Source organism: Chelonoidis abingdonii, chromosome 8 (genome assembly GCF_003597395.2).
Source record: "Chelonoidis abingdonii isolate Lonesome George chromosome 8, CheloAbing_2.0, whole genome shotgun sequence".
NCBI classification, from domain to species: domain Eukaryota; kingdom Metazoa; phylum Chordata; order Testudines; family Testudinidae; genus Chelonoidis; species Chelonoidis abingdonii.
In genome coordinates, this window is record NC_133776.1 from 99,804,636 (window position 1) to 99,827,725 (window position 23,090).

The 23,090-nt window shown below is 44.3% G+C and overlaps 1 protein-coding gene across 3 annotated transcripts in view; it reads left to right on the top strand.

Moving 5' to 3' along the window:
- Positions 1-23,090, top strand: part of FGF13 (fibroblast growth factor 13) — a 327,822-nt gene that overhangs the window by 231,698 nt on the left and 73,034 nt on the right. For 2 of the 3 annotated variants that reach the window (XM_032773206.2, XM_032773208.2), the window contains 2 exons: positions 13,821-13,931; positions 21,130-21,233. In XM_032773206.2, the coding sequence (XP_032629097.1) occupies positions 13,821-13,931; positions 21,130-21,233 (215 nt within the window). Of the gene's footprint in view, positions 1-11,539; positions 11,842-13,820; positions 13,932-21,129; positions 21,234-23,090 lie in introns of those variants that run through there. The other variant, XM_032773207.1, reaches the window with a different exon arrangement.

Below are 23,090 nucleotides of genomic sequence, written 5' to 3' on the forward strand. Positions count from 1 at the left end.
ATCCACAGGTTCAGCCTATCACAGTTCCCACTGGCCGCTGTTTGCTGCTCCAGGCCAATGGGGGCTGCGGGAAGCAGCAGCCAGCAAATCTCTTGTCCTGCGCCACTTCCCGCAGCCCCCATTGGCCTGGAGCAGTGAACTGCGGCCAGTGGGAGCTGTGATCAGCCAAACCTGCAGACGTGGCAGGTAAACAAACTGGCCCTGCGCCCCCGGAGCTTTTCCTATACAGGCAGTGGCCCCAGTTTGAGAATGACTGAACTAAAGCAAACAGATTTTTCAGTTGAATTTTGTCATTAATTAGAGAGTGTTTCGCATAACAGGCTCTTGTCTCTGTGGGTCATCTCAGCAATTTCTGCATTCAATGGGCCCTTTCAAGCCACCAGCCTCATCATGATTTGATAAATATTTCCCTGGTAACCTCTTTGCCATTGTTGACTCGCTTTAACTTTATAATTGTTTTTTTGAGTCAAGTTTAACCAAACTAGACAAACTAAAGTTGTGTTGACTAAACAAAGTTGGCGATATAGGTTTGACATGAATAAGTGATGACAAAATCAGGCTTCTCAGCATTCTGCGTCATGTGCAGGGACCTGGACTCAGCTTGGCTTCAGTGGAGTTACACAAGCCACACATCTGGGCTACTTGTGTAACCCCTGTTTGTAGCGTATCCCCATCTGGTGGCTGGACCACAGAGAATATGAGTCTACTACAGATAGGCAGAGTTGCTCCTTTAGCTCTTGTAATAAAAGTTCATGCTTTTAGCACTGGAGGTCCTCGGTTCAATCCTTGGTGAACCATGATGGTGGTGATTTTGCTTGCAAGAATAAAACAAGTAGGATTCATCCTCCAGTCTCTGGATCTAATCCTGCTGCCCTTCCTGTCCTTCCTCAGGCAAAACTCCAAATGACTTCAGAATGATCGGCTAAGATTTTATAAAATCAAAAAATAAATATAATTAGCTTCAGCTGGAATTCAACCTAGATAAGGAAATCGACATGATGATGATTCTAAATTTTCTCATTATACAGAAGTATACAAAGTACTTTGTATCCAATGAAGTGGGTATTCACCCACGAAAGCTCATGCTCCTATACGCCTGTTAGTCTATAAGGTGCCACAGGGACTCTTTGCTGCTTTTACAGATCCAGACTAAAACGGCTACCCCTCTGATACATAAAATACTTTATGGGGCCAATAAAACTAGGTTCCTGCCCAGAAAGGATGGAAAGTGAGAGTAACAGACAGAAAGGAGCGAGGGAGTTGGATGAGAATTGTGGTGATAAGATCACAAGATTTGTCAGTTAAGTAATGTGCACATGCTGATGGCTCCATGTTAGTGAGTGTTTAAGATCAGTGCTTGTAGGTGATATTATGGGTAAATTGTGAGGAGGGGACTGGGCCATACATGTGTGCTGTGTATTTAATTGAAATCTTAATATCATGTTTATATAATATTTTGACTTAATTTAATGGATCTATCATCATTTAGACCTAGGTGCGAACACATGTTAGGGACCCTAGATTGGCCATAGAGTTATCCAGTCATCGTGCCGTATCACAGCCTCAGTTCCAGTTCAAGTGATGTTCATTGTGTGAAAAATGGTGCTTGGTTGGTGAAGTGTTACCAAAGTGATCTAAATCTCTGTGTCTTTATGTAGCAACAACCTGTTCCTAGGCTTTCTGATGTGGTCTGCTTCTCTGGCAATGCATCCAGCATGCTAATGAAAATTTCAGTAGGAACAGTAACAGATGCATTTCTCCTTACTTGCTGGTGCAGAAGAACATGTGCATGAAATTGTTCTTGCCTTCAGACTCGGAACATGTTTCAACTTGCTGCAAGTAGACGCCTTGGTTCTGACCTCTAATGTTGTTTTGCTCCTATTTTGGTTAATTCTTGTGAACCGTCCAGGAGAAAGAATGTATCTAGGTTGATTAACAATCTTTCCCTTTATGTACTTATATCCTACTTTTCACCTAAGGATCACCAACGTGATTCACTGTTATTAATGAATGATTAAGGATGCTTACCTGACTGGTAAGTGAGTATTAGTATAGCCATTATAATTTGTTTATAATAATTCATAAAATGAAATAAGATGAGTAAACGAGGCCCAGACTGGCTAAGGGCTGGATTGAGGCACCTAATCATAGCTCCATGTTGGGCACTACATGGTGCATTGTACCTGAAGTGGGCATCATATTTCCTAGTGCTCCAGAAGATTCCAGGGGAATGCAACCACTTGGCAATGGTGAGCATTCACTTCCCTCTCCGGCTGGTTGGCTCTAGCAGAGCGAGGTAGCAAAGACCCTACGTCTCCCCTTTGCAGAGCTAACACAGCCAGCTACCCCTGCATAGTGACGCAAGTGGAGACGGTGTTCTATGTGCTCTCTCCTCCCCTTATGCTCCCGTGTGAGCAACGGGCATAATCTGGTCCTAAGTGACTTGCCCTAATGTTATACAGTAAATTCCAGGCATTCTCTCTCTCAGCCCTGTGTCTAATCCTACATGAACACCGCCTCCCTTATCTTATCAAATGCTGAGGCCAGATTCTCAGCTGGTGTTAATTGGTGTAGTTCCATGGAGGTCACGGAGCTAAGATGGTCTACACCAGTTAAGGATCTGGCCCTTTGGGTGTAATCTGTCCCATGGTGCAATCTGTTGGCAAGGCCTATTGATTTCTGGATGGGCCTTGCATACCAACAGGATGGGGAGTCTCCTGTTATTCTGGAATCCAAGTTCCTTCCATTGGTTGGCTAACTCTGGTTAAGTTTCTTTAGTTCCTCCCTGTCCTTAGTATACCTGGATGAACAGCCTGCCTAACGCAAACAGATTTTGTACCACAGTTATGTGTGAAATTAAACAACTGGTTCAGAAAAGGTAGTCTGGTCTGCGATGCCATGACTGTGCCTCTCTCTGAGCAGGCAGAAAGTCTCAGAACCACAATGCGAAGTTATCCATTAAGTCTGAATCCTTGGCACGAATACTTTTAGGTCCAACACTAGAAAAATGGTACATATGACACCAATGTACCAGATCTTACTTCAGTAACACAGGAACCAGGAATCACAGCAACAGGGCCAAAAGAGCAAGCATCTTCTGAACAAAGTGGGGAGTGTGGATGTGGGAAGTGACAGGAGTTCCATGGGCATAAGTGGGAGGAGAATGACTGTAGAAGAGAGACCCCTTCTCAGAGCTGGCCTGGTGAGTTTATCTGCAGCAATGTCAAGTGCCAAAAAGGAGCAAAGGATTCAAGTGGCCAATGTGATGCTATCTAGGCCTCTTGCCTGGGGCCTGGGAGGAATTGGGTAGGGGGTTTTGTCATAGAATAAGGTTTCCTCATGTGGAAAAACTGACAGTGATTCATAGACTGTTCTTCTAGTTTGTCTCAATGAAGAGATGTAAATGTTTCATTGATAATACTCCATCATTTGCATCCATGTATCTGAGTGTCATCCTGCTGAGAGGTGACTCCATAGACTTTCATTCATGCTTACGTGGAAGGAGAATGGCTACATTGTGCCAGACTTTGTAATTGTAGTGAAGTGGTCTTCAAAAGTTTAACTGGGTTACTCAAAGTATTATGGGTTGGAACCATGCTCCACCACTCTGTTACTTCCTGCTTAGTTAGTTGGAGTTTTCCCCCCATTCTGTTTGCTGCATAATTTAGTAAAGCAGCATGTTCCCAGGCAGCAGTAGTGTAAGTACAGTGTGTTTCTTATGCACTGAGCGACACCTTTACAGAAGTACCAGTCATAAGTTGCCAACCCAAATTGGGTGTGTGGAGACCGATGGAGTCTGGAGGGTTTATGGATGGAGTTCTTGGAGCATTCACTTGATCGTTAGTATCTGTCTTTTGACCTTTCCTTTAGCAGATGCATTGGTTGAGTGGCTACAAATACAGTTGTTGAATGGCTGATATATTTGGAAGAGGGACTGATTGACCATGTGTGCTTAACAACGGCAAAATGTTTTCTTTTGCCCCCCTAAAATGCCCTCCTCTTCCAAAAATGCCAGTTCTCTCATGGTGTGCAGCCAGGTTACGTCCATTTTTGGATCGACTTGGCATCTTAGATGGCAGGTAAATTCTGGGGAAAGCAGTGAGGCTCTGGAAAGATGGCAGAGGGAATCTGCGTACCTACGCCCCGAACCAGCAATGCACTGAAGCATGGGCTTAACTTTAAGCATGTGAATAGTCCAGTTGAAGTTAAGCATGTGCTTAAGTGTTTTGCTGGGTCTGCACACCTAGAGCTGTGTTCTTCAGGGGCATAAGAGACGAGGCAGGGCCCACTTCGCTCTGTGCGGCCGCCTCAGGGCTGGTCCTTGTTGTTCATGGGGGTGATGAGGCTCATGGCGGTGGGGGAGGCAGCTCCACTCAGCATACAGACTCTGCTGCTCAAGCCAGGGAAAGGCCTTGCCAGGAGCCCAATGCCCTGCCCCCACATCCCATGCAGGCGGCTCTGGCACTTCTTCTGGCAAATTCTGTCCTTTGGGCCTCCATAACAGTGCATGACACTCTCATTGCACAGCAATGTAGCTGGGATGGGGACTGCCATGATGCAGGGTCCAGGCTATGAAGCTGTGTGTGGTTTCTTGGGCAAAGGAGTAAATGCTGCTCCCCTCCCCTCTGGCCCAAAGGGAGTTTTGGCATCCTTGATTTCATGATTTCTGAGGGTGCAGCTGAACCCAGGAACCCCTGCTAATGCTGCATCTGGATCGGAATTTAGCTTGTGGTCTCTTACTGGTTCACATTCCTAGCATGTGTTAGCACAGCATCTGCCTGCTCAGCTAATATGCACCGTAAATCAGTGGAGCACCTTTCATTACCCTTTGCTGAGCACTGAAAGTGCTTGGTAATGGAAAAAGCCCTGTACCAAAGAACTTGTACTCTGAAAGACAGGTCCAGTTTATCCTCCCAAATGCTTGACAACAAAGCAACACTGAAATGCACGTCTGCGGGGCAAAAGAAAATAGCTTTGTGTGCAAATTTGGCTGCATGCTGCAGCCCTACAAGGTTGGGGAATTTGGGGAAATGGGCAAGCTCCTGCTGTTGGGAATAAGTGCCAGTAGACTCTCTAATGTCCATGCAGAACACAGAGAACTTCTGCTCTCTCTGGAAGTAGCATGTTAGGCACATGTACCAATCAAAATTCACTCTAACAGGCAGCCGGGAAGTGCCATCTCTCCAATCAGCACTCCTTCCTCTGACAGCAGGATTTCACTGATACGCCGTTTTACACTAGATCACATCTGTAGACATTCATGTGCCAGAACAGAATACGTGATCAGCAGGGGAAAAAAGGAAGTCACTCTATTCACTAGCACACCCAGGATGACAGCTGGCAACCCGGTAAGCTACAAAGACTGTGTAGATTGTCAGAATTTACAGTATGTTTTGTGACAGCACTGCCCACGGGTACTCGGTATAAATTCAAACTCAGGAAAAACTGTGGCACTGTGGGACCCGCTGCAGCACAAATGCTTCAAGGAGATGGAGCATAAAATGTAAGTTTTGCACTTTCCCCTGGAATTGGGAACAGAGCTCCTGCGCATGTTCCTGGTTTGGGGCCATGATAGTTGAGGCCTTTTCATGTAGGGGAAAGCCAGCTTGTGCATATCGGTTCGGAGCAAGAGCCTTTGCTTCCCCTCTAGGCAGCCAACCATGGTTTGGAGGGTAGTTGGGAACCATACACGCCAGCCTTGCTCTTGACCAATGCCTTGGAATCTCTAAGCATTCACTGAGCATGTTTTGATTATCTGAAACCAAAGGCTTGAAATGCTCATTAGCAGAAACCTAATAGGTACTTGCAGGGAGAAGAAAAAAACTTGGGTGAAGTGAATTAATGGAATTTTGCGCCATTACATGGAAATTGCCATGTTGGATCAGACCCACCGTCCATCTAGCCCAGTAATGTGTCTCTCACAGTGTCCAGCCCCAGATGCTCCGGAGGAAGGTGTAAGAAACCTGCTGTGGGCAGACATGGAATAATCTGTGCCTCACATTGCTCTCATTCTGATCTCTAGTACTCAGTGATTGGCTTAGGCATTTGACTTCATTGGGGCCAGCGTTTCGCCCTTTGACTTTTAAGGATGAGTAGTTACCTTAGTCTTGTAGGTATAAACGGGATGTCTGCCTCAAGAGGTTCTAGCTGTCTTCTCCATTTAAAAGTTACTTGGAATATATCAGGAAAACAGCTTCAGGTAAAAAAAAAAAAAAAAAAAAAAGGAGCTAGCGTATTTTATTACATTTTTTTTAGCGTGCTTTTCTTCGGGAAAGGGAAAGAATGTATTCATCATTCTGGCAGAACAAGTAAAGCAAAGTCAGTAAAAACTTGAAGCAATCTGCTCAAAAAAGATTTGGCCCAGTGGCAGAGAAATTCATCCTAACTCAGGGCCTCTTTGTGATGTGGCCTTTGTGGGCACGAAGATGGCATAACTGGAGAAGGCTTCATTGACAGACTGATCATGAAAAAATGGTTGATGATTGTTGAAATTTAAATCTGAATTGACGTATTCTGGTTTTGCTCCTTATTTATGTTTTGGTCCTGGAACATTTGTGCAACTGAGTTTTTTTAGCACGAATGCAGATTTTAAACTTGTATGCTAGAATGCTCGCAGAAAGCAAGAGTAAAATTTGCTTTGCACAAGGATTTTCAATAGTAACTGGATTATAAGGGTTCTGCTTATCCATCATTCAGGAACATGAAATAATATCACATGACTTAATGACCAATCACAGCTAAGCAGCCCATCTTTCATTCTAAATATCAAGTAGTGAATACCACCCTGTCGAGTAAACAAAATTTAATAAAAAAATGTTGCAGAATTATGAATGCATTTGAGAAAATCATGTTCCGTTCCTGGATATTTTGCAAAGGGTAAACAAAGCAAAATTCACAATAAATTATTTGGTTGTAAGTACATCCCCCTACTAATAATGCCTAATTATTACTGATCTCAAATAGCTGGCATTAGTTGGAGATGGGCGTGAAGGTGCAACTTGTGAATGGCAAGTTTATTTTTGTAAGCTGGTATTTCTCCAGTCAAGAATTTGTCATTGTTTTAAATGCTTTTTAGATGGCTCCAGTTACTTTGTAGCTTAAGCATCTACAGGAGGCACTCATTTAGTATGAAGATATAAATACCACAGGGATAAGTGGCTGATAAAAGCCATTGAGCTAGCTAGCTGGGTACATATGGGGACTGACTGATAGATGGAAGGGAATGCATGGCTATAGATAAGATATACTTTTGCAGTTAAACAGGGTCTCGGGCTGTGTGGCCTGGCTTTTAATTCCATTAAGACATTATTAATACTAAACCGAGTATCTGAAAATATTACAAAGGGATTGGCATTTCTTTTAACGAGCCCTTGCTAATGCTATGTTTTGCTGTGGCAGAAATTGTTCTCTGCAGTGTCACAAACTATTTCTAGTCAAGGAAACAAATGTGACAGTTGCAGAGTTGCTGTAAATTGCCTTTTATTGTAGCTGTTAGAATTTAAGAAATGGCGTGGCATTATTCTTTTTATTCCAAGTTGGTGCTGTAGCAAATACCATCTAGTTCCCCTATCGGGCCATGAAGAGCAGGTAATCCAGCTTCCATGCAAGGACACTGAGAAAGGAAGAAGGGCCAGGTATCGCATGAGCTTAGTGAGTCTGAAATAAGATGGAAGGCAAGGGGCGAGACAGCCCCTTGCCTGCCAAGAGAAACAAATTGCCTGAGCTCAGAGCTCCTGCTTGAAGTCTGGATGTGTTATGTATGGAGGAGGGAGTGAGAGTTGTGCGCCCGAGCAAGCAAAGGCATCGAGTTTGACATTGATGTGTTTGGTTTTGCCTTTGGAAGCTCTTGGTTTGATGCTCTGGCTTAGGATGACTATAAATCCAAGTTTTCTGGGAGTCTCTGATTTCCAAGGTATGTCCTGGGCTTCCAGTTGGATTTATTAAAACTGGGTCAATTCCTGGTTTTAGTTCAGCCCTAGACACTGGGGCTGTTGGTGTCAGGGCCGGCTCTAGCAATTTCGCCGCCCCAAGCACAGTGGCATGCCGCGGGGGGCGCTCTGCTGCTTGCCGGTCCCGTGGCTCCGGTGGACCTCCCGCAGGCATCTCTGCGGAGGGTCCGCTGGTCCCACGGCTCTGGTGGACCTCCCGAAGGTGTGCCTGTGGATGCTCCACTGGAGCCGCGGGACCAGCGGACCCTCCGCAAAGGCGCCTGCGGGAGGTCCACCGGAGCCGCGTGCTGCCCTCCCGGCAACCAGCAGAGCGCCCCTCTGCGGCATGCAGCCCCAAGCACTCGCTTGGCGCGCTGTGGCCTGGAGCCGGCCCTGGTTGGTGTAAAGGGGGCACTCACCTCTTGAGCATCTCCTAGTGGCTGGGTGTGGTACCGCAGACCTTTTTTCGCCCCTGGCACCCCCTGCAGATTGCCAGCCGGCTGTGGCAGGTCTTCAGTGGCTTGGTCCTCCAACTGAGTCACAAAGTCCAAATGAACCCTTTCAGGGTAGTAAAGAGTCAAAAAATAATCTTTCTGTTTCCCCTCACTAGGGTCTTCAGGCCCAGGTCAGGGGCCTTTCAATTCAGCCCTTTGTTCAGGCTCCCAAGTAAGGTCTTCCTGGGGTTCACACCCCTTTACCAGTGGCCAGGAGAGGATGCTCGGGCCTCCCACTACTCCAGGCTCCAGCTATAAACACCAGCTACATTCTGTTCAATTTCAGTTTATTGCTGCTTCTTCCCTGGGCCTCTTCCTGCCTGGCCCCTTTCTGCTTCACCCTTATTTCAGGGTTAATGTTCTCAGATCCTTTCTCTCCCTGAAAACCCAGCGAAGCAAAACACAGCCAGAAACAAACTCTGGTGATCCCTCGAGCTCCTGAGGCCAGAGAGGAGCCTCGTTTCTTGCCCTTCTGGTCCCTGCCAGTGACTGGCGGGCTAAGGCCCTGCAGCTCCTTTTATCTGTCTGCTTCTGTGAGGCCTCTCTAGGTGGGCCTGGACAAGCCACCTTCGCTGCTCCTTTCCTGTCACTATGCAACCTCTTAGGGCGGGGTGCAGTAGGCCCATGGCTCCTGTGGGGAGCCACAAAGGCCAGGTCCACCCCGTCACACTTGGCTGTTGCTGGGCCGACCTGAGCCGGAAGTGGTGCTGCCCTGCAAATTCTAAGCCAAATTATGCAGCAGCAAAAGAAATATCTGCTCCCCTGGCCCCTGTTCCTCAGTCTCTTTAGTGCAGTGACAGATACATAGATTTTGAGACCAGAAGGGATCCTCCGGTCCAGCCTCCTGCCGAGCACAGGCCATAGAATCCCATCCAATATTTCCTGCATCAAGCCTATAACTTCTGGCTGAGCTGCAGCATACCTCTTGGAAAGACCTCTCTGTTTAGAGACTCTGCCAGTGGTGGAGAAGCCACCATGACCCCACGTAAGTTGTCCCAGTGATTAATCAGCCTCTGTGTCTCAAACTGTACCTTATTTCCACTTTGAATTTGACTTAATTCAGTTCCAAGCCATTGGCTCTTGGTCTACAGGAGGAAGTGACTTGACCAAGGCCGCACAAACATTGGTGGCAAAATTGCACATAGATCTTGCGTTGCCTGCCTCATTCACTGGCCCACAGGACCTTCCTTCCTGCTGCTGTGACTCAGATATAAACTTAGGCTGATGTGGCCACAATGCAGAGCATTAGCTATGATAGGACCAGAGCTCCTGGCACAAGGTTCTGCGACTCATCTGCTGCCTGATTGTGACAGACAGACTCCTACAGCCTTCACCGGCACTGGACTAGCAGCTCCTCCTTTCTGCACACCCTTCCTGCCCCTCCAAGCCAGCAACCCTTCTCCTGCCCTCGCAGCTTGCCCTGCTTTCCCGACACCTCCTTACTTTCTCCCCACTCGTATGAGGCCCTGCTTCTTCCCTCCCCCACCTTTCCTCCAACCTGGCAACCTCACTCTTGCCTCCTCCAGCCCTCTCAATCTAGCAGCACCCCCCTTAAACCTCAAACCAACAACCCAGCCTCCCCCATGCCCACCAGGGACCTTTCTGTCCATCAAGGAAGAACTGGGGGGCAGAGGTGGAGGTGGCCTAGGAGCAACGATCAGGGTGTGGGGTGAAGGAGGGGGAAATGAGAGAGAAGGAACAAACCTGGAAAACTCTCCTCCTCCTCCAGGGTTTTCCCAGTCTCCGAGAATGGCCAGGAATAAGGCAAAGCTCGAAGCAGGTGTGGTGGAAAATAATGCAAAAGGAGAGGGAGCTGAAAGGTGCGGGGGGAGGACAACCAAGGGAGTCACAGGGGTACATGGGGCTTTCCTGGATCCCAATTTCTATTGGGAAAGGTTGAGAAGGGGGGAGGGTTTGGCTGGAGTGACGTTGGCCCCTTTCCTCCCCTACCCCCCAGCTTTTAAAATCTGTCCCACTGGACTCCCTGCCCCCCCCCCCAATCCTGCCTCATATGCCCCTGAGAGACAAATCCCACCCCCTTTCCTTGCCCCGGTGCCCCACGCCAGGTGTCCTGGTGATTGATGTGGAATGTCTGGTCACCCTGGCCGAGCTGCTGGAGAATTACTCATCCCAGTCACGTCTGTTTGGGTGTCTGTCTCTCCCCAGGAGGCGGCTCTAGTCTTAAGAGCAGGTGTTCTCTATGCAGCCTTCCTGGACCTGAGATGCTTCAGATGATCCAGCCTCCCTCCTCACTGCTCCATGGGCTCCTGCTCTCTGAAAATCTCCGCACAAAGAGACGCTGAGGCAGATCTCCCGGGCTGCTGCCTTCACTGAGGAACAGGGGGTGGTAAGGGGAGGGCTTCATCGTCTGATTTCTGTATCCAGCGTACAGCTCCTGGTGTGTGTGTGCAAGAGAGGAAGGGAGTGCGTTTGCTGCCTGAAGGCTACTGCTGCTGCAGTATCAGCACTGGTGCTGCTGGCAACCAGGCATCAGGGGAGCTCTGTTGCTGATTGCTGAATGGTTACAAGTGTTGCAATGCAAAATATAAAAGCATCCCTCCAGGAGAGGCTGCATTTGAAGCTCCACTTGTAAAATCTTAGGGAGGGGGCTTCTCGAAGAATTCAGAACCAGCCAGCCCAGGCTCCAGGCAGCAGCACCGCCTCAGCCTTCATCACTGCTTGCTTCACATTCCTTCTCCAGGAAGGGAGGAAAAAGAATCCAGAAAGCCCTGCCACAGACAGGCTCTGCTACAGGCTAACAGGTGTTTGCTGGGATTTGATTGGGGAGGAGTGGATGCCAAGTGGATGTGCCAGGTCTGTCTGAGAACAGTGTGTCTGGAGAAGCACCGAGGGATATTTGACCAGTGACCTGCTGATCTCCCTGGAAACGCTGAGCCCTGCCTGCAAACTTTGCCCTGCCAGAAATTGTGAGGGATAAGAGCCCAGGAACAAAGGGCCGGGCGGCGGGGGGTCTTCTCTGCTGACCAAACCACTTGAGCTAAACTGTTGCATCCTGGTTTGGTCTGGTGGAAGCATCCCACTTGTGCCTCCTCTGCTCTGAAGCTAGTTGCAGTGGGCCCGTGTGCTGCGGCATCAGCCGAAGGTATTAGCGGTGGGATACAGTGCCCCAGGTTTGGGGGACTGGAAGACCAGCATGCTGGCTGCTGCATTTGCAGCCAGCACCCAGATCCCTTGCGTCTGACCCCCAGGCGGTGTCGGAGCGGTGGCGGCCATGGCTGCAGCAATCGCCAGCTCCCTGATCCGCCAGAAGAGACAAGCCAGGGAGCGGGAGAAATCCAACGCTTGCAAGTGTGTCAACAGCCCCAGCAAGAGCAAGGGCAGCTGCGAGAAGAACAAGCTGAGTGTGTTCTCCAGGGTCAAACTCTTCAGCTCCAAGAAAAGACGGAGAAGGCGACCAGGTTGGCAAGGGTTGTGCATTTGGTTTTCTTCTGTTTTAACACAAGCTGTAATGTGCATTATTCCTGGGGAGGGGGACTGGTGAAATTAACTCTCAGGTATTGCAATTGCCAATAGACATGGGAGCACAGACGTGCAGAGCTGGTTTCTCACTCTCACGCCCTCTCATCACCAGTTTGTCTGACACACACCATTGATTTCTTTCTCACATGCACACTCATGTGTACCCATGGATCAGTGATGTATTAGTGTGTGTGTGTGTGTCTCATACAGACACACGCACACACACACAGACACCTCTCTCCTTCAGTCATGTGTTCATCCGTCTACATGTTCAGTAATCTGTTTTCCCTCCTTCACATCTCTAGAATTTCTGTGCCTTGTGCTATTATTTGCTAATTATATGAGAAAAAGCTATTTACATTATCCAGCAGCTTCTAGACCTTTATAACCTTTCATCCCTCTGCGCCTTTCTAGGAATATCTTTTATAAATCATACATGCACAATTCTTTATGTAACAGAGGTGTAAAAGACCAGGTATGAAGAATTAGTTTTCTGATCCAGTGCATTTTGTACACAGGAGGAGCAGAAGCCCATCAGCAATGTTGCTAGTAATTTGCCTTTTCAAAATCTAGCTGCCTCTAGCCACTGAACTTGCCTGCATTTTTCATGTTGCCAAATAGTATGGTGACTAGTTGAAAAATGGAGCCTAAATTTGCTAAGAGCTTTTTGAACATTGCTAATGCAAGAAAACAGAGTGATCTTCGGTTTAGTTTTGTATTAAATGAGAGGGTGTATATAAATTATGCATCCCTCAATACACTTAATAAAGGTTGCTAATAGGAAGTAATATACTTATGCTAACTATTATAAGGGTTTGCTTCAAATCCTGTCCAAAATATGTGTAACAACATTTCTACCCTGATTTCTTTCCTTTTAAGACCAGGAAGTCTTGCCCAGATGTGGGAACTTTTGGTTTGAAAATGGCAATTCATATTTTCATATTGTGTTTCTCTGTGAATCAGCTAAGGTTTTGGAGCAGACTGTTAAAAAGGCTTCACTGTCTGATGAGAATAACTGTGGGACAATTACTACAATGCAGATGTCATTGGGATTCAGTGGAAGTAGACCTATTTTATTGCAATTACTCTTGATACGTTGCCGAGATATTTTCTTTAAATGTACAGACTCCCTAGCAAATCCTGTTGCTATTTACTTCAAAGTCCAGGATGATCTAATGTTGTTCTGGCTATTTCATTTTCGAACACTGAACATGAAGATGATTATGAAGCAGATTTATATCCAGAATGTGTTTTTCTTTTTCTTTTTTCTCTCTGAATCTGTGAAACAGCATCTTTTATGGTAATATTCCTATTACAATTCAACATGTTGCTGTGAGTTTCTTCCTCTATTTACCTCTGTTCATTAACTACTTTATCCCTTCTGATTCTGCATGTTCTTTGGATCAGCAAAGAACGGTGTATTGTTTAGTGGAATTGCAGCAGTTCTTATGGTAAACCTTAGCTGCTGTATATTTAGGCTCTTGATTTGATATGCAGTTTTCAGTCTTATTACTATTATCTTACCTTATCTGAGTAGCTCTCTCTTTCCCTCCTTTTGAGAATTCACACCTTGTTAAAAGCCAGAATACACTCTTTGCCAGCACATTTCTAATCTTGAATGAGATAGGGCACGGCTCCCTAAGCCAAATGACACGCTGTTGGAATTTGTATTCACTGGAAGCAGATTTAAACGTGTTACCTATATTACAATAGAAAGTGGCATTTCATCATTTGGCAATTGATTTTTATAGTCACTGATTTGATCTTTGCCTAAATGGGAACAGATATAAAGCTGCTTATCCTAGTGTTTTTCATATACTATCTCTAAAATTAAAAATGAAGATTTGTTTTGAACCCTGATAACATGCAATGGCACATCCAGATTTCATAAATTAACCTTGTTGTTGTTTTCTTACAGAGCCACAGCTTAAAGGAATAGTAACAAAACTCTACAGCAGGCAAGGCTACCACTTGCAATTGCAAGCAGATGGAACAATTGATGGGACAAAAGAGGAGGACAGTAGTTATAGTAAGTGGCACCCGAATGCATCAGATAACCTTGTGTGTTTGTGAATTATGGGGTATTGTTCTTTCCATCTCAATCGGTTTGAAAATTAATGTTCTGGGATGGCTGACTGAGTGAAACATTAACACTGTGCACATACTTGCCATTGAGTCGGAAGGAAAAGCACTGCAAAAACACGTAAAACAAATATACTTGAGGAAGTAAAGGCGATACATCCAAAAAACAATCCAAATGTTATCTCCATGGTAATCTAAAGAAGTTCATCGCTGTCCTTTGGATTTTATTAGATTTTTTTTCAACAGAGAAAATTTGCTCGCCTACGCAGCATGCCGGAAATAGACTAACGTTATCTCTAGTCTTAAGCAGGGGTCTCACTTGAACAGAGCTGAGTTATTTCACATAATGAGAATTCATCATCATTTTAAAGTTCACATTCCTTGTCTCCCCATCCCCAGTGCTGATAATTCTGAGCCTAATTATTATTTAAGTAATGAAACAATTTTCGTTGGGCTTTTCTGTGAAACAGTTTTGAGGACGTTTTTTAAGCCAGGAGATGAATGGAAAAGAGCAAATGAGGACTAAAAACGGTAATGTTGATATAAGTACCCCCCAAAATTTCACACAATTGTTTAGTTTAAATGAATTTTTTGTCTTGAAAAAAGTTGGAATGAACGAAGAGGGTATTTCAGCGATAGCTAATGTGTATAATTGTGTTGAGACCGTACATGGTAACCAAAATCCAGTCTTCCTTTTCCACAAAGCTAATATCTTTTCAATTTATTTCATTTTCATTAAGCACTCAAATGTCAAAGGAGGGAGGTTAGATAAGAACATAAATCCAGTAGTTTTTATGACATTTGATTAATCATGTCACGTTTCACCCAGATCCCTGTAAGTTTCTACTCTTTTCTCTCTTTAACATTCATTGCTTTGCAGTGTTATTTTTCACTGACATGACAGAACCAATGAGGTTGCTGTGGATCTGTCATGTGCAGTTGTTACAGGTGCTGAGAGCAATGCACGCTGCAGGCCAAGGCCAACTTAGGTGTAAGGTTGTGAGCTGCTTTCAAATCTGAGTCCCATGCAGTAGAGTTGGTGACACCCCTTTAGGATGCAGCCAATTATCCCAGCTCTCTCAAGAGAGATTGGGAGTCCTCGAAATCTAGTTTAAACCTTCAACAAACACATCATGGTAGCTGTAGAATCATGTTACCTCATGCACTACTGCAAGGCACTCCGACAGAATGATGATCAACACGATATAAGAACCGATGTAGAACAGAACAAAAGCTGGTCATCATGCATCATAAAATGCTGCTGTTCTTTAAAACAATTGTTGGTGTTTTGGCATTACGGGTTAAAAGAAATAATATAGATTTGTTCAGAATGTTGGCAGAACCCTGCACATGGTCTGGTTTTAAAGAAATGAGTTAAGAAGGGAAGTGTAATAATTTCAGTTGTGTTATAAACTTTTAGTATCCTATACCGAGTTCCCTGAATCGCAGATTATTTCTCCACCCAAATACTTTATTTTGACTTGTTTTAATGGAGTTCTGACATTCTAAGCGAAAGAGCCAGGATGGGACTTGTTAGAGTCACACAGATGTGTCCATTTCCAATGTATTTTTGTGTGCATTATGCATTTAAATTGATCACATTGAGAGAGATTACCGAGCTACATGTAAATCATGGAAACGTCTTGGAGCTGAAAATCAGCCCTCATAAATAATGGTTGTTCTACGCAAAGGAGGATGTGATGGATGTATCCTAACATGGATCCAACTGGCCTGCACTTTCCCAACGTGGGAGATATTTATCGTGGGAAAGCATTTTACTTTCACCTACTGGAAGTGAACGTAGAGAACCGTAGAAAACCTATGGCATGTAATAATAATACCAGCTAACTCCTTTCCTCAGTAGATCGCAAAGTACTTTACAGTCTCCCCGTTTTACAGACAGGGAAACTGAGTCACAGAGTGGTGACGTGACTTGTATGAGGTCAGCCAGAAGCCCAGTGGCAGAGCCAGGAATAGAACTCTGCTCTCCTGGTCCAGTGCTCTGCCCTCTAGGCCACACTGCCTATTTACCTTGGTCCTGAACCTGCTCTAATGACAAAGTTCCTGTTAGCATCAGCAAGGCAGGATTAAACCCTTATACACTATTGGCCTGATCCTGCACGTCATTCACGTGAGTAAGGCTTTGGAGAATCCGGCACTAAAGAATTACTGTTTCCTTTCTTTGACAAGGACAAACCTTCTTTGGCTGTGATTGGGGCTTGCCCAGCAGGGATGTGCCAGAGTTAAAAGTCCACACAGCAGTGGCTGGGCTCTAACCTGTTGCTCTGACCACAGTAAAATTCTGATCCTCAACCTCTTTCTTTCCCTGTTGTTGCAGTTCCTGCTTGCGGATCTGCTCAGTCTTACTCATTTGCAGGAAGTCTCCTTCATTTCCCATTAATTTTAAGGCTCTTTTGATTACTCTTCCTCGTATGAAGGAGTATTTGGCTATGCCTGGCAGTGAGACATTTAAAATCTCACTTGTAATAATTAAAAAAAAAATTCTTCCACTTTCAAATCATTCCACCTTGGGACAGCCCTTCATTTTTTGCCGACAGCTGTTACAAGTCTGTAGCCAGGAGTCCATGCACTGTGGCACAATGGAACAAAATTCTGCAGCAAGCACCCCTCAGGTCAGTAGCAATGATCATTTATTCTATCTCCATGAATACTCTTCATTCCCAGTGCCCCCCTCCCCCCGCCAGCACCCAGATACAAACACAGCTGTTGCTCAGAGTTGAAAATATTCATTCATGTAAAATTAGTTCATGATGAATTTAGAGGATGGTTTTTGTCCTATACTTTCCAGATGGCTCTGCTCCATTTTTGGGTCTTGCCTCTCGTAAAGTCATCCAGGCAGCCCAACTCAAAATCTCCTTCCCCCATTTCTCCTGGGAAAGTGGAGAGCATGGATCCGGCTACAGCAACTTATCTCGCAAGCCCCCTGGGCCTTGACTGCTGCAGCCTCGATGGCCACTCTACATTTCCGACTTGCCCACTCCCTGGCTGCCAGCTGGATTCCAGCTCCAGCTACGCAACCCTCTGCTGCCTGATTTCATAGATTCCTAGAGGCAGTATGCACTGAGGTCCAGTTTGACTCCTTGTGTGGAAATCTGGGCAGCAACAGGCAGCTGCAGATAGGTCAGAGTAGGGAGAAATGCCAGGTGCTCAGATGCAAAGAAGGGTGAGTTCTACACCCACAGAACCTTAGTGTACACAGAGTCCCGAGTGAGATGAATGGGGCAGTTTGCAACTCTCAGGGCTAATCTTTCAGGCCCTCTGTAGGCTCAGAAGATGATATTCCATCAATTTTCACTTGGTTCACATTTCCACAGTCATATCCACAGCCATAAGGGCTAGAAGCGTATATAATTTTAAAAGAAATCTGAGATGTCAGAGCACAATCCTATGGCAAATGATGGATTGCAGAGTACACAGGGCCTTGCCTGTAGCTAGTGAGAGTCTTTACAGTTTGAGATAGAATTTCTAGGGACAGGAGTTTTCCCGGCTTTAATTTTGCCTCATGAAATTGAGGGTGGTTTGGATGTAAATCAAGGCAGAATTTGTTCCCTAATCTAGGCATGGGGAGAGATTTGACAGCTTGTCAGATAGATACAAAGGAAACATCTTCTTCGGAAAGTGGATGTGTCTGTGTGTTTCAGCCTGGGCTGGCCTATAATCATCAATAACGTACACAGTAAGGCATACGTCTGCAGCCTAGTGCCTTCTTAGTGTTACAGCTATTGTTTAGTGTCAGTTTATATTGAACAGCGGCCACAGCAAATATCCTGTCTCCCTTAGGCATTACCTAGTTTTTTCATTATACCAGGTATTATGTCCTATCCTCACGCCGTGTAAACTCACATGGAAAATCTAGAAGTGACATTTGGCATTATCTTGTCCTAAGACAAAGTGACAATAATAGAGCGTAATGGAAAAGAATTAATTCTGGGTTGGTATTTTGAGGCTTTTTCCATAATGCTTGTCTGGCTACGGCAGTACTGTAGTTTGTTACCATGTGCGAATAATGTCTCAGGCACAGTATCTGTGGCATCATTAGTGTACATTTAAATAACGGAGAGTTTCCATGATTCTATCCATTGGTGTTAAATATACAAGAGACTCTTGCGTGTCTTTCCAGGCATTCATGCTGGTTACTCACAGTGCTATGTAAACGAGATGTACCGTCTGCAAGGGTTTCATCTGAAGGGAAGGCCAATTTCAGGAGTAAATTTTGTATAACATGGGAATCAGGATAACTCTGTAGCATGTGCTGACGTACTAGCTCACACAGCAGACCCCAAGGAGGTGTGGCTGGCAGCCAAGTTGCTCCTCTTGCCTCGTGAGAGCCTGTGTGTGTGCTGCCAGTTTCTGGGAGGCATGTATGCTTAGTTACTCAGTGAAGCAGCAGAGTGTAGGCTTCCTCTGGCAAAATACACACAGCATGGCACTCAGCCCACTCTCCCTTTGCCACGCGCAGCAGGATGACTTACTCTGAAAGCCATCCCTCGCTTTTTAAATCTGTGAACTAGCTCATCCTAGGCAGGTTTGTCCTGCACCAGAAGAAATGTCCTTAGCAGATCCATTGACAGATTCCTTCCAGCATTTACCATGGAGCCCATATACACAGCTTCCCGGTGAAAATCCCGACTCAGACTGCAGGCTGATGGCACTAGAAAGAAGAGCGTCAATGGAAGAACGAGTTTTAAAATGTGGTTTGTTCCATTTTTATTGGCAGAGCAGAGGTGAGGGGAGATACTGGGGAAGGAGAACCACTGGCTGTTCAGCTCTTTTCTTTGAGTTTCAGCCATGACCATCTAAATTTCCTGATCCCAGCAGCACCAGCTGGCCACTGTACGCTTGTGCGGACATGCTGTGCCAGCAAAACTTCTAATAATGCTGCAGTTTGCACTTACAAAGCACCCTCATAAGACGTTCTCAAAGTGCTTTACGGACGTGAAAGCCTAAACCAGCGATACTCAGACTGACACTCCAAAGCCACGAGTGGCTCTTTAATGGGTCTCCTGCAGCTCTTTGCAGCACGTGATATTAAAACACTGTGTGATTTATTTATTAACCAATCTAAGCTATTAACCAATCAGGATGCTTTTTCTGTATTATCAACCAATTGTAGTTGATAAAATACAAATCCTTGGTCAGTCATTTTGCAGTGAGAATTATATATATAAATTAAGTACTTCCTGTCATACTCTTTCAGTATGAATATATAGTACTCTGGTAAATGGAGCAACGAATTCACACCATTCTGGTTCTTGTGGGTAATGTTGATTGCTAATTTGGCTCCAGGACCACCGAAGTCTGAGTATCACTGGCCTAAACTATGCTGCCTCTAGTTGAGTAAGAATTGGGTGTCTCTAATGTGGTGAGGTCTTCTGAAAATCTGGCTGCAAGTCAGGAATCCTCACAACTCTCTTTTAAAGTGACTTAGAACTGTCCAGGAAATGATTTCTATCTTTTTTCCCTGCAAGCAAATTTTTAAAATGTCAGTGAAAAATTTTGCTACTTTGTAGAAGCCTAAAACTAAAAACTTTGTTTACTGAAAACTAAAAGTCTTCAGTTCGTTAAAAAGTCGGGGGGAAATTCTGAAAGTCCAAATATTTTTGTTAAAAATAATTTGGTAATTAAAAATTGTGTTTTGGACAGAAATCCCATTTTCCTGTGAAAAATCTTTTCATCCTAAAAAGTTCCACTCGCACTAGTATTTATGCATAATGTACAGATCAGGAAAGCAGGGCGTGGAACTCTTAATGTTTCAAGGTCGAACAGAGAGTGTGTGACAAAGGGAGGAAGAGAACCCAAAAGTCTTGGGGCCAGATTCTCACTGGTATAAATAAGAGACATTCCTGTAAAATCAATGGTGCTCTGCCCATTTACACCAGTAAAGAATTTGGCCTGTGATCTCCACTCCCTTTTTTAAACCCTAGACACTCCCTCCTTTAAGAAGGAAATTTTAAAATTTGCTGTTTTCCCCAAGTCTTATTGATACATTCCCAGAATTGAGGGTCTGTATTAAACACTGGTAGGCTGCAAATTTTCTTTTAACTAAACATGCCCATTTGGGCATTGTCAGGCTGAAAGAGAATTTAAAACTTGTGTGTGTATGTGTGTGTGTGTGTGTTGTTTTTTTTTCTTCTACCTTTGTAAATAAACCAATAATTTATTTCAAATTGGTGCTTTGGTTTTAAATTACCCTCAGACAATGACCATAAATACCAAAATTCAGATTCCTTCCAGCAGATTGAAGCAGATTGGAGTTTTACAGCCATGTAAAAAAACATTGTAAATAAAATTCAATATGGCATTATGTAGTTCTAACCCTGCATTAATGCTGCAGTCTAAAGGAGACTCTATGGATTACGGTATCAGCTCCTGTGGTTTTTCATAACCCGTCTTTACCCCGTTTCTTTTTAATCCTACAGCAGGAATTGCTGATACAAAATACTTGGTTCAAACAGTGGTAAAATTCCTCTGCCAAACAGTAGCAAAAAATTGAGCCAAGGCTGAGCTCTGCTTATTTCTTTAATTTGCCAGTCTACATACCAACTTCAGCATTATTAAAATATAGGCCTCTCTGGCTGTAAATTTTGAAAATATTATTGATTATTCTGAGGAGAAATGTTAGCAAAGAATTAAAAGCAGTTTAATTTTGAAAGTACAGTGTTTGGGCCCAATTCTGAAGACACTTATTACCAAGTGCAGCATTACCGTTGTGAGGAGAGCTACTGAGGGCAATATGCAGTTCAGTTACTGAAGCGAATGGAATGACTACTATAATGGGAAGCTGTGTGGTCTAGTGGTTAGAGCACAGTATTACCGCTCAGGAGATCTTTGGTTCTAGTCATTGGCTCTGTCTCTGGACCTTCTGGGTGACCTTGAGCAGGTCATGTCACTGCTCAGTGCCTCAGTTTCTCCATCTGCAAAATGGGGATAACAATACTGATTTCCTTTGTAACATGCTTTGAGAGCTGCTGATGGCAAGCACTAGATAAGAGCTAAGTATTAGAATTAAGTGTTTGCAGGACCAGAGCCACTGTGAATAGTTGTAATGATTATACATTACTCATCTATCTCATATAATTATTTGAAAAGATTAACTTTGCTATTTATATCCTTTTCTCTCCTAGCTTTGTTTAACCTCATACCCGTGGGCTTACGAGTGGTGGCTATTCAAGGGGTTCAAACAAAATTGTATTTGGCAATGAACAGTGAAGGATACCTATACACATCAGTAAGTAACCACTTCCATTTTTTTTCTGATTTAAAGTTGTGACCCTGATTCTAATCCATATCGATGGGAACATTCATGTGATTTGAAATGTAATACACAGGTGATGTCTTCTATTTAGAGCATTACACTTTTCTGCAATGAATGCAAAGCAGTGTCTGGAATAAAATCTCTTGTCTTTTATAAGAAAAAAGTGATCACCCCAACCTCAGCCTCCACTTTGTAAGAAAATACAGCTGTGGAGATCACTTTAAACTATTGCTTTGTGTGTGTGAGTAAACCAAACATTTCCTTTATGTTTGCTGTGAAATGTCACTTTACCCCTCCTCTCATGTATGGTGAGAGTCTGATCAAATCCGTTAAGGGTGGACATCATGACTAGAGATAGGTCTGAAACATATCAGTGGTCCTAATGGCTCATACCATTGTAAAATTAGCCTATGTCATTATTGTATTCTCTCATTAGTTCTTATACCAAAGACCCCATCTGTTAGATTATTGGAAGCAATATTTTCTTATATTTGAATCCCAGCTGGGCCCCCCTTCTTGCTGGTAGTAATATTATGCCATGAACGCACATTTTAAAATACAAAGTCATAGATGTCTAAGCCATTTAACACTGCTGTATTTTTCCACTGAGAATTTCTGCACTCATTCTTAATGTATCTGCTTTCATTTCTGATTTTTATTTTAAATGTTTGGAACTTTCTTTTCTTGAAAGAAAAGAGAAGGGTTTAATCATGTTCCCATCCATATAGTCCTAGAGCAGACGGGAGGAAGTCAGGGGTCTCCTTGCTTGACCTAGAAAAAGGCTGCCCAGAATTGCAGTTCCTACATGTTATTTTCAGTGGTTTTCTGCTCCTGTGATGTTTGCAGTGTTCCTTTCAGCAAGGGACAGACCAACTGACTGCATGGGAAGCTGTGAAAATGACTCTCTCCTTTGGGCTAGGTTCTCAGGACACAGCTCAGCTGAGTTCAAAAGAGCTGCGCTGATTTATACCAGCTGAGGGCCTGCCCCAAAGCAAACACATTGGGGTGGAAATAAAAATTTGTTTTCTGTTCCCTAATTACTTCTCATTATAGTTACCTGTAACTATATAGATACACTGTGTTTAGAGGGAAATGACATTAGCATTGATGGTGTCATTTAATATTGAAAGAGAAGATAGTGGCCTAGATGATGATCATCTCTTTCTAGCTCTACTGGGACTGAAACAACCTCAGACAGGCACTCACAACTTGCAGAACTATGCTTTAAACTGCATTGCCAAGGTTTGCAGACTGGTTTGGAAAGCAGTGGTCCATAGACTAAACAAACGGCCTGTTAACTTGCTCTGCCAGTTCATCAGACCTGGCACTGCCCTCTGTGAAGAATTGTTAGCAATAATTGATTTGCCAGGTTTGGCACTGTAGAGTACCTTTCAGCTGCCATGTACAAAGCACTTTACAAACGTTGGGCCTAATGCAAAGCCCATTAAATGGAAGTCAGTGGAAAGACTGCCATTTACTTCTATGGGTGTTGGATCAGGCCAATTAATTTTTACCCCACTGAGAGGTAGGTAAACATCATAAATGTTTATAAAGGGATAAAGTAAGACTCAGGAAGGTAACGTGCTTTTCCCAAGGTCACACAGGGGCACTCTGACATTTGGGTCTAGAAACCAGGAGTCCTGAGTCTCCGAGGCCAATACCTTGCTAACCACTATCAAAACTGACTCAAACTTTGGTTTCTTTTCAGCTGTTGGCTGAAATTCTCTTCCTGTTGTATTTCAGTTCTGTGTGGTCTGTTCTGTACTGATGAATTCTGTGGCAATCAAGCTGACTTGATTTTTTCGGAATATTTTGCATTTCAAGAAAATA